Raw genomic sequence first — 14,983 nt, 5'->3', positions numbered from 1 at the left:
CAAAATGTGAAGTTATTTTTCCTACCCAATTTTGAGAAGTTGCTAGGGATAAAATGGACCCTAACTAGCCCAAAGTGTGTGGTAGTGTCACTTTCCCTTTCATTTTAATAGGGGTAGACTGGACACTTGCTTCAAAAGGAAGGACTTGTGTTTTACCAAATCGACTACAGAGCTTCTGTTGCTGCAGTTTTCAGGGCAGGCACGATGGTGATGTATCAAAATCTGCAACCTATCCCTGAGTTGTGCTACTTCTGGCTCTGCCCATGGTTAATTTTCAGTTCTCCTCCCCCATTAGTTGTCAAGGGGGGAGAAAAAAGAATGCAGCAGCTTTGTTTCCACAAATAGGTAGGCCAGCTCCGCAGCTTATGACAGAGGGAAACATTTAAGCCCATTTTTAAACCTCCTTTTTACACCCCCTCTGCAATAAGGTTACAGCATTACCTTAGGAATTACAGCTGTTAATTCATCTCTCTCATAAATATTACACAAGAGAGAGATGGGAGGGCAGGCATGCTAGCAGCTTTATAATGCATTTGTGTACTTCTTTGTTGTAATTTATTAAAGAAAAACCTTCATTGTTAATAGCTGGTTTTCAAAAAGATTCAGAAGAGTGCAAGTTATGTGCTAGGGGTTCAGCCAAAGGAAGAAGTGATCATAGCAACTTTGCAGTCCACCAGTGGAAAAAAGCAACCTTTTATTATTTCATATGTTTAACTATGAATTACTGATGTTCAACCAAACCACCATAGATTTACTGCAGCCTTGTAGAAAAGGAAGAAATCTTATTTAAAGGTTGCTCAGAGTTGATTCTTCACATAGGCAACCAAACCAATGGATATTTACGTAACTGTTTTGCAATACTATCTTGTCTATTCTTCATACCATTGTACCGTTCATTGTATGTTATCAAAAGTATCACCAATATCTCATGTAACATCAAGCAAAGTTGCTGAATGTTCTACTTGTATTGCAAGCTTTTGTTTTCTGGAGCTCAGCATAATATATAGAATCCACACATGCAGGTTATAGAACTATTTTAAGAATTTAGTCTCACCTGAAATTTCCCCTCTATCTAGCTAACTATGTAAGATTTAAATGTAGTGTGTGTATAACCCCCACCACAATATAATGACTGCAATTCCCTATGTTTCAACTTAGCAAAATTTGTCCACTCTTTCTAAAATAGCAGTCCTGTGCATATTATTTGAGAGCAAGTCCTATTGTGGCTGCCAAATGCATTTTTAAAAGGCCGAGTTACTCAGGATTCATGCATGTGTGCACCTGCTGCAGAACAAATTGAGAGGACGTGGTTTCACTATCCTCAAAACAGCATTTCTCTATTTATTAGCATGGAGACAAACAAACCAGGCACCCCTTTTTCTACATTAAAATGGAGATTGGTATTCACATGATGATTACTGCCCAGAGGATGCATGAACTGGCCTTCACGTGGCAACCGTTTTATGCAGTGGCTGGAATGAAAAGCAATTGCCATGGATAATTTTTAACCGCTTCTTAAACTATTTAAGCTTTTTTGGAGTTACATCTTTTTACAGTCTGAAACAAACCTAAAACCCAAGCATGCACTCGATTGCAATTATCCATGCTCTGATAACATTTTTGTTAGTCTGAATGTATTATATATGGGGCTATCCTTAAAACATGGTTTGGAAACTACAGATAGACCCTGTACCATGAGACTGTTAATCCAGGGCATCTCATTAGAAACATCTCCCATCAGTATCAAAAGAGCTTCACTGACCACCATTTGATTTTCAAACCCAGTTTGAGTTGCTCATGTTGACGCTAAAGTCCTTTCTCAACATCACCCTGCCCACAAATTCAGCTATCTATCAACACTCCTCTTCAGTTGTTCTGATGTTGGACAAATGTGATGACTGAAAGAGGGAGTGCACCTAGGATCTATTCTGCCCTTTGGGTGCCAGTCTAGCTATTTTTATTTACCCAGAACTTCTAAGAATTTTACAATTTCAGTAAGCCATTTTAATTAGTGTATTGTCTTGTGTTTATGCTGATTGGATTTTGTGAGTTGTAATTATTTGTGTACGTCAGGCTTAACATCTCATCCCAGGTGTAAAGTGTGGGTCCCATTAAAACATCTTTCAAAGATCTTGAGGTATGCAGGCAATAGAGAATCTACCCAAGTTCCTTGCTATAATCTTTTCAGGTTTGAAAGGCATACACTATTAAAGCCTTCCCTGTTCTTTGGACATCTTCGCTGATCTTTATAATAAATTAGAATTTGATAAACAAACCACTTACTTCCACCAGGTACTCTGAAACAATTTTAAAATGTATATAAAAAGGCTATTCTTGTCTTGATTGACTTGGTGTTGCATTTAATAAATACATTTCGAATACCTAAAGCCAATTTTTCCTTCAAATATTTTCCAGAATCGAGCTTTTACAAACCTTGCTGATCTTTTCAATTATTTCAGATTTAAAAGTACTTGTTCTTAGTAAGAGGAACAATGTGGCTTTTGGTGCTGTTTGCCCCCTCTCTGTTCTCTTTTTTATTATTCTTTCTCCCCCATCTTTCTCTGCACAGGGTGGGTATTCTGCTCCTTCCTTCTCTCCCTGGCAGGGCTCATTCCAGGGCATCCCTCGGACTGTTCCACCGCAACGCAGACAGAGTGAGTCTGTACTTCTCACTCATATCCCTCACTGTGCTCCAGTAGCAGTTTTCCCTTTGCACGCACTGTTCATTGTGTAGCATTCTGTTCTTTCAAGCAAAAACATAAGACACATGTGAGTCTGTGGTCTAACCTCAGCACCTCTTTCACTTAACGATATAACTGCAACTTAACAGCTTTATCAAATCGTTTAATAATAGATCTTAAAAGCTACCTGAAACCTTTATTTCATCTATCCTGAAAGTTTGCTTGTTCTCCACCCTTTCATGGCTTTTAAAGTGCGTGTTTGTCCCGTTTGTTCATGTTATCAGCATGTATGCTCATCCAAATATATTTGTTTGATATTTGTGGAGATGTGTTCATACAAGTCATACTTTGATAACAGTATGTGACACATTGCTATATTTGGAAAATTAAACTTTTCTTTCAGCTGTGAAGCTTTTCTAAGAGATCTCTCAATCAGCAATGTGCCAGAGTAACAAATTAAGGAAGTAGTGGCTTTTCCAGCAATGCATGATTTATTAATATTACTCATTAACTAGCAACAGCTTGATCTAAAATGGGATATTGTTCTTTATGCACAATAGAAAAGACAAATTTGTTGATTTGTACTGTACTAAAATAGAGTAGAAAACTAGTAAAACTGATATATTGTGAAGCACTAGCTTAAATTATTTCAGGGGAAATATAAAGTGGCTACCTTGTTTGTGTAAACATTTTCATTTGCTTATGGTAGATTTTTTTTGCATTTTAAATTATCCATACCCTAGAAAGCTGATTTGCAAAGTAAGGATGTATTCCAATCAATTTTATTAAAAGTTGAGTGGTGAAATACTTTTTTTAGTAGTTTGAGAATTTGCATTCTCAGCTTCAGTTAGATGCTGCTAAATAAATTAAGTATGGGCAGAAATTAAGATCTTCGGCAATGTTCTTAAGAATATAAAAGGATGATAACTAAAGGGCTACGTATGTTGTGAGAATGCTATTTGGGAACTAAACAAAGACTGAATACTAACTGGTAAGTGTGTGTGTGTGTGTGTGTGTGTGTGTGTGTATATATATATATATATATATATATATATATATATATATATATGCGCTCTCTTTTGAACAGAGCAAAAAGCTGCTCCTATTTTATATTGTGGGCAGAATTGGAACTGAGAACTGGCATTATTTGACCCTTTCCCTGGGATTTGGACTTTGCCATATGCAGTTCCTGCTGTGGACATGCCCCTGTTCTAAATAGCAGCACATGGATGTGCTACATTCCCAACATGTGGTTCAAATCCATGACCCCTGAGATTCAGGGGGTCTCATTCCCAAATGAATGCCTAGTTTCCATTATACTGGACTACACTTGGACGAGGAACTGCTTTGGCTGCTTAGCTGAATTTGCCTGGGTCCATCTTCTCATAGAGTTTGGGTTAGATAGACCTCTGTTGTGGTGCAACAGGATGCTCCTTATGATCTTAGTATGTCTTCCATATTTGGTGGTTCATTAATTTTCAGTGCTATAAGCTGTGCAGTGAAAGTTGCTTAGGGCTAGAAAATCAGTGAAATAAGTAATATGAAAGAGTTCAGTGGAATGCACTTACTGGCCTAGTTCACACATCACATTAAGCCACAGTTTGAAACAGGATGGAGCACCTATGGCCCGGGGGCCAAATGCAGCCCTACTGGCCTCTTCCCAGACCTTGGGACTCTCTCCGAGTAAAGCTCCCTCCCCAACAACACTGTTTCCCCAAACTACACCCCTAACTGGCCTTCCTTCACATTCTCCTTTAGAGGTTTTGCTTGGCTGGAATGTGTCCTTGGACGCTGATAATGACCCTTTTTTTATCTGGATGGACAAAGAGAGGTGTGTGAGCATGTGTAGAAACTAATGTACTGTAGAAAGGAGCTACCCACTTTTGCCTTCCCAGCACTAGCATGTGGTCCCCACTCCCAGAAGGTTGTCCAGATGGCAGTATAGTTTTCAGGCTGAAAATGTTTTCCGAGTCCTAATTTAAAACAAACCTGTTTGCTTTTTGTGTTGTCCAAATCTGGGCTCATAGTTTGTTTCCTTCCAACAAATCACAAGTAGTAACCAAGGCTTTTTCTTTGCTCACTGCTTGACATTTGTTTGAGAGAAACGGGTCCAAACCTGGGTTCACATGAAACGACAAGCCTAATTCTGGCTTGATTTGTCTGTGGTGCGGAAGCAGCAGGAGTGTGGAAAAGCAGCATAGGAAGCTGCTTATGTGTCTAGACTAGGTGTGGTAAACCTAGTCTAGTTGGTAAACCTAGTAAACATGTTGTTGGACTCCAACTCCAAACATCCATGGCTGATGGGATTGGAATCCAACAACACATGAAGGGACTGGAGGCTCCCCCATCCCCCATCTAGACTGGTAAACTTCAATCCCTCATACCCAGTTGCCTGGGAGTTTCTCTGTAGAGTCTTTGGTATGTGAACAGTCACAGAAGTGCTGATTAGTTTGATGATCAAAGGACCAATCATACCTATATTGAGTCAGGATGGTGGAAGTAAGTGGAACAAATTTGGCATAATTTCAGGATAGAAACTTGTGCAAAACCAGCTAGGGGTTGGGCAGAGTAGTTGTGGGTTTAGGAGATTATGAGCTGTGGAAATACCCTGACTCATTTTTGGGTGAGGGAAAGCCAAAAGGAATATGAGCTTATAGTGTATCACATACTTTTTGAGCATTAATGATAGACTGCAGACCAGGGGCAGGCAATGTGTGGCCCTCTGGATGTTGTTGGATGGCAGCCCCTATCAGCCCCAGCCAACATGACCGATGGTGAGGATGATGGGAGCTGGAATATAACAACATCTGGAGGTGCACAGGTTTCCTACATCTGATATAGACAAATAAAGCCTTCAAAACAATGTGATGAGCAGGAAATAAAGAAGCTATTAGAATTTCTGTTTAATCCTTCAAATTATCATAATTAGAGTCAATGCTGAGTTCCTGATAAAGGTGAGTAGAAATTAGGTGCCAAGTCAGTTTTGTCCTTTGAAAAGTTGGCATAGATTTGTTCTTAAGATTCAGGGATATACATGCTTTATGTAAAAGACCTGCGTTAGTACACTGGAATAAAAGCTTTCCTCAATAGGTTCATATACACAACCATGTAATGAAAGAGAGGGTACTCTTTGGTCATGGCAATTGCTCATTGTTGTGTCTTGGTCCTCTGACACCACTGTCCTTGTCTTTTTCTTGTCTCTGCTTTCCATTTTGCTATTGGCAAGGAGTTGAGGAATTAGTCCATTACTTCTATGATAAAGCGTGGTACAGTACAACTTCAGATTTCTTCCTCCTTCCACTTCTTCACTATTGTGTATGCTGCCTGCATGGTGCATGCATGTCAAAGTTGTGCATGCAGAGTTGTCTTGTTTTCTCCATACCTCATAACATTAATAGGAAAAGGCTGTTTCATAGTTCTTAATGAAATCAAAGTAAATGTTTCATCTCACCTGTGTTATAAGCAAGAGAATCACATTTTCATGCCTGTATTTTTCTACACCTTACTGAGTGGCATTAAGTTGTATGCAAAATTGCAAAACATTTGAAGTAATTTCCAGTTTACTGTGTGTGTCTTACGTGGCAATTCTCTTCATTGATTTTCTGCTATTGAGCACCCTGCGACAACTCATGTAGAACCAGCCTTCACAGGATACTGCTATATTGTGGCAGGGTATGTGTGGATCCTTTATACTAGAACATCTAGAGAAATCTGGAAATGGATAATTTCTAGAACCTATATTTATTGTAAAAATACATGTTGACAATATCCAAAGGCACAATTGGTGTTTAATACTTTGTCATAATCTGCTTCCTTGGTTAGACAGCATTGGAAGTATTCTACAACACAATAAACATATAGTGCTTTTCTTAGTGCACACAGCATTTCATATGAGTTTTCATTAATCCTTATAACATCCTTGTAAGAGGCTGTTATTACGTCCATATTACAAAGTGAGATGGGGATATGGTTGGAAGAGTGATTACTTAATGCTTCCCAATGAGTTCATGGTAGAAATGAAATTTAAATTGGGACCTGACTCACAACTACTCCTGTCAAGCAACATTAGTTTCACATTAATGGAAAGCTCCACAAAACAGTTTAAACAAGTAGCTATCATATACATTTCAGTTAGGTCTGTACCAGGTGTTTGCTGGTGAACAACTTAAGGGTGAAAATAGAGCTTTAGAGGGGAACCTGGCAATGGAGATACGTCTTCTGTTTCTCTGACATTTGCTCCATAAAACAAATTAATGTGTTTGACCCCTTCCCCTGCAGCAATTTTTTTACATGAGTGCTACAAGGCAGGCTGCTTTTTGTAGTGGGTGAAAGTGTTTGTGAAAGTCCCTCTCCAATTTCATCTCAGCCATGCAATTTCAATATACTTCAGACTATACATGTATAGCCAGCCAGTCAACTTATTTAACCAGTTAGCTTATTGAAATACTTCTGTAACTGAAAGTAAATGAAAACTCAGGCTTAAATTTAACTAGATCTAAATTAAAACAAACTAGTAGTACATAGGCATTCCGTACACTGGAAAGCACTTATTAATGCCTATGCAGATTTCTACAGTTGATAACATTTGTTTCAATAAATGGCCTATTCATTGTGATTATAGAAAATACTGTAATTTTGAATATGTAAACATATTTCTCTTGCTTAGACAGAAGGTGCATCTTTAAACTAAGGTTATTAAAAGTGGCCAAACCATTCAATAATAACTTAGCAAATTTCCTTCTGGATTCAGTATAAATGTCAGTAATAAAAGTACATAAAAACAAATGTTTTTGATCACCTGAGCTCAACAAATCAAAAACAAGGAATTTTCTGATCACATTCCTCATATCAAGTAGACATGATTTGGAATATCAGTAGCCATATTCAGATTATCATATCCTGGATGATTGAGCCAAGATATGAACAAGACTTGTACCCACATAGGCAGCCCCTTCATTCCTCTTTTTGATGACATGTTCTCCATTGGCCCTTCCATTAGGATAGGCCATGAAGGAGGCTTGCCCAGAGGGGAAAGAATCTGGGGGCAGAAACTGAAGACCCCTGTTAATTAAAGACTTCCTGGCTTTACTGCATGGATGGGTAAAAGGCTTATGATGTCTCTGCTTATTGTTAATGTAAGATTATCCATAGTGGCCAATATGAGAAATGTTTTATGCAGGGCAAACCATGTTAATACCTGAAAAGAATGTGGACCGTTTTTTAAATGAAGATTAGGAGCAAACTCTTTCCATCTTTTAGGGAAATGTTTTCTTAATTTAGCTATGATAAGGTGGTGTAGTTTTTTTTTGCCTGACATTGATTTTTTAGATATTGTGGAATGATCCTAAATTTGGCATTGAAATCCAGTTTCTGGATTTGATTCTGCTTTGCTAATGAGGTATTATCCATTTTAAGAGGCTTTTAATACTACATAAGGATTCAGAACTTTTTAGCTATAAATTTCAATTCCGTCTGAATTCAAACTTCTGGCATAGAAGTCTTTGAAATCTATTTTGTGGAATTTCTAGCTGTTCCGTCTAATCTTGGCTCCATATGACAAATTGGGAAAAGATTTCTGTGTGCCGTACCTGCAGGGGAATTAAATTTTTTACTTTGGCCAGATGGCAGGTTTAGCAACCTTTTACTATGAAAGTGACCCCAATTGTTAAAGCAAACTGATTCAAAGAACTGTGAGCATAAGGAGAAATGCATCAATGCAGTGCAATGCCACAGTGTAGTGGGGATTGGGTTATTGCAGTCTTCTCCAGTGTGGTGCCTTTCAGATGTAGTTAGATTCTCAGCTCGCATTATCCCTTACTTTTGGCTATGTTGGATGAAACTGGTAGAAATTGAGGCCTAACATCATAAATTGGGGAATGCTGGATTACAGTATTAGAAACAAGAAATAAGGAAAATATAGGATGCAGCCTATTCATTTGAGTAGGCCATAGAAAGGTGGTGATACTTTGCTTGTGCAAATGAGGGGAATCCTTAGGGTCTGGAGTGCTCTTCTGTTAAGTCACAGGGCACAGCCCGCTACATTAATGCATTAGTGCAAAGATGCACTGCAACGACTATTAACTAGTGATTTTTTAAAATGCATAATTGGATGGTAACCTTCAGTAATGGTAGAAATGGAGAAAGGGTCTGCACAGTAAAGCGCTGAATTATTCCTTTTTGTCTTCATCATCCACTGCCATGCTTCTCCACTTTGACAGTCTGGAGATGTCATGGCAGATACAAGACAGGACAACCTTTCTGGCTCTTCTGCATGTCCTTTTCTGTTAACCATTTCTTTTCTCCCTTTCCATCTCCTAAAATAGTAAACTGTGGAATGTTAAGTCCTCCTACATGCAGTGTTGCATGTACCTCCCTGTTACTTTGGAGTCTCCTGCAGCAGTTAAGTGACATGCACACATGGAAGTTGGGGTTCTGTCAAGATTGCTTAGACACACTTAGGTTGTCAACATTGTTGTGGAAAACACCTAGTTTACATACTGTATTTGTTGTGTGTACCTGCCCTGAGACTAGGAAATTAATACATCATATTTAATATTCAAATTGCTAAGAAAGCAATCCCTTATGTTGACAGCAACTCTAGGTGCTGGAGGAAATGTAGAAGAGCAAAGTGGGCATACAATTTATAAATATGAAGAAGTAGAACGTCAAAAAGATAGGCACTGGACAAATGACAGAAAATGAAAGAATTTTAGGCAAGGGGTAGGATTTACAGGTGGATTTTCTTCACACCACATTACGGTATCTGGCACCTGTATGCCTTCTTCTAGTAGTAATATATTTTCATTTCCTTGAGTTGCCAGTATTTTTACTGGGGCATATGGTCAGAAATGATGGACTGCTGGGAAATACAAGAAGTGAATAAATATAAAGAAATGAGTAAATATTACAACAAAAAATGTTAAGAAATGTTGATAGTTTAGAAATATTTAAGGTCCTTGGAATATTTGTTCCTGCATTTCTTGGTGCATATAGAAAATCATTAATAGAACCATCAAGTGCATATCTGCTCAGAAGTAGGTTTTATAGTAAAGTGTTATTTACTGTCAGATAGATGTGCCAAGGATTGCAACCTTAGAATATTAAAACACTTTGTGTCAATAGAACTCTTTCATTTTGTGAAGGAGACTTTGCAATGGCTGGCTGTCTGTAGTTAGATTTCTACAATACAAGAGCAGTCCTAGAGTGCAGTTAAGAAAGGAGAAGGGGTTTCCATGACTATAGGAGGTGTGCGTGTATGGAAACACACACACACACACAATGTTGTTTTCATATAGCAAAAGGGAATTTCATTACTTTGCAAATACATCTGCTTAGCAAAGTTGACAAATGTTATAGCTCACCCAGTCATGAATCTCCAGGACTGGGCAGTTTGAAGACTACTTAAAGCATCTCTGGCCCAGGGAGATGCACTTAACCACATGCAGAATATGTGGATGTTTTCATTTGAGGCAACCTGCACTTTCCAGGCAAGTCCCCAAGCTGCTTTTTAAACTCCCCTAAGCAATAAAAGAGTACGGTTGGGGAGCTACTGATAAGGAAACTTGTGCTTCACTCTGCACCATAAATACTGGCTTGTTGAGAAAAAGTTATTTTCACTTTTGTTTCAGTCAAAATAAGATGGTGAAGCTTGTAAAAAAATACTGAGGTTTGGATGGCTGTGAGGATGTACTGCAGTGTAGAAGTGTGTGCACACTCTCTTTCACACTCACACATGGTGGCCTCCTAGATCCCTGATGATTATCATCACCCAGAGGGGGTTAGGACGGAAGCAGACTGTTCTAAAAGTGCTTCTGCAACCTGATCAATGGATGATTGCTGACCTGAAAAAAAGTGCATCATTTGTACATTGCATTCTGATTACCTGCTTGAGTTTTGCTTTCCTCCCTCTTTCTGTAGTGTATGGGAATCCTCCTAGCTTGATTCTGGTATAAGCTGTTATCCATGCATATATCTTGCAGTCACACCCTTTTCCCTTGTTACTAATTATATTACTTTATTTTGGGTCACTTTGTAACTGCTTTTAAAACTAGCTTTTCTGGGAAGCTGTGTAGTCTTCTTTCTCCCTCCCACTCCCACAAAACATTGTAGTCTTCCCATCAGCCCTGCGCAAAGTGACTACACTCATGCAACAGTGGTATGTCATCTAACATTACATCTACAAAGCTAGGATTGCTATACAGAAATTCATTGAGAACAAAAATAGGCTAGCAACCCAGTCCTAACATATACAGAGCTGTATCTGCCCACAGTGTTGACATAATGATCATTGTAATGCCATTTTTACATTTGTGGTTTAACGTGTCGCATTGGCTCAGTTTGCAGTTGACACTAAGCTAAAACACAGCTTAGCATGAATGAGTAAGGCCTTGGATAGGAGATCAGGTTCACTTTACTCCCCCAGTTCTACTGCTCTCCTGTGAAATAAGCCACAGTGGGGACATCTCTGCCCCACAGGCCTAATCAGACCCACTGAGCTTCCACATTTGGCCCACTAGGCTGTTTTGGTTAAGCCATGCTCACATGTCCTACCCCTGATGCTATCTGTAGCATGAAGTGTGTGACAGGTAAAGGTACAGCTCTTTGCTGAAATTGGGTTTGTAGGCACCACTTGCAAAGCCCTATGCCTTTGAAACCACTGACACTCAACTGATCAGTGGAGCTTGCACTGAGCCTTTGTTCACATGGTTTGATGTCAGACCATGTGGGCAAAGGAAAATGACACATGGAGGGTGAGGGAGGTAAGTATCTGACCCACTGACTAGCTCTAGTTCCCCATATAAACCTAGACTCAATGGTTTGTCTGGAGTGAGACAAACTATGAACCCTGGTTCAGATTACACACTAAGCCAAGCCATAAAAAAGCTCAGAGCAGGACAGCAGGACAGGGGGAGCAGCAAAGCGGCAGAAATATCTTTTCCAGGAACTTCCACATTTGCAATAAGCCAATGGCTTACAGTTGTGTGTGGTCCTGGTCTTTGACTAGCTCTTGATACATTCCAACTTGGGTATTTATGTAGAAAACTTGGGACTGGATAGTCAGTATGTTCTACTAATTTACAGTGTGTTGATCTTGTGAGGGGCCAGAGTACTCCAAACTATAGTCTCCAGGTCTTTCACTTTCTAAAGTTGTGGGAGAGGGAGGAGCACATTGATATTTCTTACAGAACTAAATGTAAGCCTTTGTGTAGGGTAGGGTTTTTTTAAGTGCCCAAAATTCCATTGGTAAAATGAGATGAACTTATACATAACATGCAGTGAACATAATAGGCTGCTTTATCTCACCCAGTTCTGTCTGCTCAGACAGGTGGTAGTTTTTTGAGGTCTCAGGCAAAGATCTTTTCCAACCTTGCTACCTGTGTTCTTTTAAATTGAGGCAGTATGAATGTGGCTATTATACACAAAGCTCATGCTCTTTCACTTAGATATAAGTTCTTTGTTGTATATTTACATCCTTTTCTCGGGTGTGGCAATTGCAATATAATGTTCCTAAACTCAGGGTTCATTCTGTATGATTGTATTATGCAGTGACTTCATTAAAAATCTCTCTTTTTAATCTCTAGCTTTATAATCAAACCTTCAATTCATCTGTTTCTTGAAAAAAGTATTTTCAATCCATTGCAAAGTGTTATTTCAAAGGGGGGGGGGCAGCAAATTCCTTATGTCAACGGCCTAGTTGCAAAAGCATTCTGCAAGCTCTCAGTTCAGACCTTTGACAACAACAATCAGACCATCTGCTGGCAGCCCATTGAGTTGTCAGGGAGCCGGGAGAGAAGCTTGGCCTTACCTACAGTTGACTGGTGGCCCCTTTAGGTTACCTCAAAGGTAAAGCAGCCATCAACAGAAGAAAAGGTTTCCCCTCCCCACCTTATATAATAAAACCTTAAGAATTTTATTCATAGCTGTAGTGTATGAGCACTTAATAGGAAATTATAGGTGTAACTTCTCATTTACATGTGCGTGCCATTAAATTTGCTTACCATTTCTTGGGCATTAACGTTCTTTTTGCTACAATAGTATGTGTGTGTGGGTTTTTATTGTTTGATCTGGCTATTTTTCTTGCTACAATTGAGTTAATAATTTTTCCCCTGTGTTGCACAATTTATTTGAGATTGCTGGATTCTATTCTTTTGTTGTTTCAGATGTCTGGAATGTGCTTCACCTGTTTTTCAAATGTAAACTTTTGAGGGAAAAGCTGGATTTCAAATTACCCTAACAGATCAGTGTGTCTTTCATTTATATTAACTGATTTTTATCTAATTGTTGGCATGTAACTCTCTCTCCTATAGCCTCAAGTACTACAGCCTTCCAGCCACCTTCCCAGTTTCACAGACCTCGCCCAGGGAAAATTAATAAAAACGTCACGCATCGGGGCCCACAATGAACCAACAGAAGACCAAAAGAAAAGTGCTGGCCATGAATCTCAAAATGCTGCAGATGGCTCCTTCACCAATAGCCTAAATGAACTGAGCACTTTAAATACACAGTTAAATGTAAGAAAGTCAGAGGAGAATGCACATTCCACCAAGAATGTAAAAGTTAGAGAGAAGCCTAAAGAACTGTCTGGTAGAAAATTTAATACACTACATTCGCATCCCTCTTCTCACTCATCTTCCCAAGTAAATACTCAAGAAGTGCAGACCAAATTAGTTCTCAAAAACAATTGCTCACGGACAAACCAGGCTTCAGCGCCAAAGAGTTCAAGAGCCACCAAGACTCCGAAGCAGAATGCTTTAGTGCCTCCTCCAGTAACGGTTGCAGCAGCATCTGCAGATGGCTCTTCTGCTTCAAAGGAGCCTGAACAGCTGCCGCCAAGCTACCCAACACAACTGCAGCTGGCATCCAGTCAGTCTGACCTGAGTCATAAGAGCCAGAAAATCTCAAAGCTTCGTCCTCCAACGATTTCCTTTAGGCCCAAGCAAATGACAAATCCAAAAATCATGATGCCTCCTGAATCTCAGAATACCTGGTCCAAGACAAACCACTCAAGGCAACTAATACAAGCAAAAGAAAATATGCAGAATCAAGATTCAAACATTCATTCTGGTGACTGTGTGGCTCCTAATCGGCATTCCCGCCTCCCTAAACCAAAGACATAATTGAAATCATGACTTGCATATGAACATCTCAATGTCCTGTATTGTAAAGCTGCTTACTCTCATCCTTTCTTGTCTCAGTCAAGAATCTTCATCAAAAGCATGCATGCACTGAATGCTTCAGTTCTTTTGGTACTTAACTATTATAGTCTAATCTCCCTTGATTTTGTGCCATTTAGAAGTCTGTGCTATCCATTGATTGCATTGCCCATTTGTCCCCTTTTAAGATTGTTTGGCTTAATACTAAAGTTTGAAATGGCTACTGGTTGCTAAGAGTAATGCACCATTTGTTTGAGGAGGACAGGCTGCTTGCTGGAAATCCAACCCTTAGTAGTTTGGACCACTGAATGTTAGGTGGTTATGGATACACGTTTGGCTCTGACATCAACTATAAGTGATAAATTAGTTTTTTATCTTCAATCTCAGCCATAATTCTGACTCTGTATCTCAGAGACCTATGCAAAATGCTCCTATTTATTACAACAGTGAACCCAAGACTGTCTAAATGATGTATATTTGGTGTTGAATTGGGGTTTTTATGCCAGGAGGATCCCAAATTGCTGTAGTTACTTTTTGAATTTATATTTCACTGTTCACAAGCGGCAAACAAAATTTCACAGGGTGAAATGGATATTAGTTAAATTTTAAACATTAATCCACCCAAAACCTTTTCATGCAGATAGTTGTAAAATGGTTATGTGCTGTGACCCTGGGAATAATGACTCCGTGACACCTGTGTTGTGGATTTTCGCAACATAACTTTCATGTTAAGATTTAACTTAATTGTAACATTATTTATTAATTTATGTTGCTGTTGCAAGTCTTATGAACCCAACTTGAAATGTTTGCACAAACCTTTGCCATAAATGTAGGGTTTTGAAAATTATTTTTCATAATAAAAGCTTGTTTTTTAAAGAAATATTTTTAAAATACACAGACACACTTTGGGAAAGCTTGTGGAGTCATAAAAACAGAACTGGTACTCTTTCAGAGATTAATAATATTGCATTTGTGGCTAGTTCCTAGGTATTGAATGAGGGATGGAAAATGACTGGTAAAGGAGAAAAAACTCTTAGATACTCTGTATGAAGATGGTTGTAGTTTAAATATTTATGGCGCAATGAAGTGTAAAGATATACCTGTAACTTGCATTAGCAAATATGCAATAAAATGCTCTTATGAGAAACA

General features: G+C 38.9%; 1 protein-coding gene across 8 annotated transcripts in view; it reads left to right on the top strand.

Annotated features, from left to right (window-relative positions):
• Positions 1-14,983, top strand: part of CCSER2 (coiled-coil serine rich protein 2) — a 52,253-nt gene extending 37,270 nt beyond the window's left edge. For 4 of the 8 annotated variants that reach the window (XM_053388300.1, XM_053388299.1, XM_053388298.1 and 1 more), the window contains 3 exons: positions 2,570-2,654; positions 6,295-6,353; positions 12,989-14,983. In XM_053388300.1, the coding sequence (XP_053244275.1) occupies positions 2,570-2,654; positions 6,295-6,353; positions 12,989-13,798 (954 nt within the window). In that variant the 3' untranslated portion in view covers positions 13,799-14,983. Of the gene's footprint in view, positions 1-2,569; positions 2,655-5,907; positions 5,948-6,294; positions 6,354-12,988 lie in introns of all 8 variants that reach the window. The other 4 variants (XM_053388304.1, XM_053388302.1, XM_053388303.1 and 1 more) reach the window with 4 other exon arrangements.

The sequence above is a fragment of the Podarcis raffonei genome, chromosome 5, assembly GCF_027172205.1.
Source record: "Podarcis raffonei isolate rPodRaf1 chromosome 5, rPodRaf1.pri, whole genome shotgun sequence".
Lineage (NCBI taxonomy): Eukaryota > Metazoa > Chordata > Lepidosauria > Squamata > Lacertidae > Podarcis > Podarcis raffonei.
The sequence above is the reverse complement of the archived record's forward strand: the minus strand, read 5'-3'. Positions and strand labels throughout refer to the sequence as shown.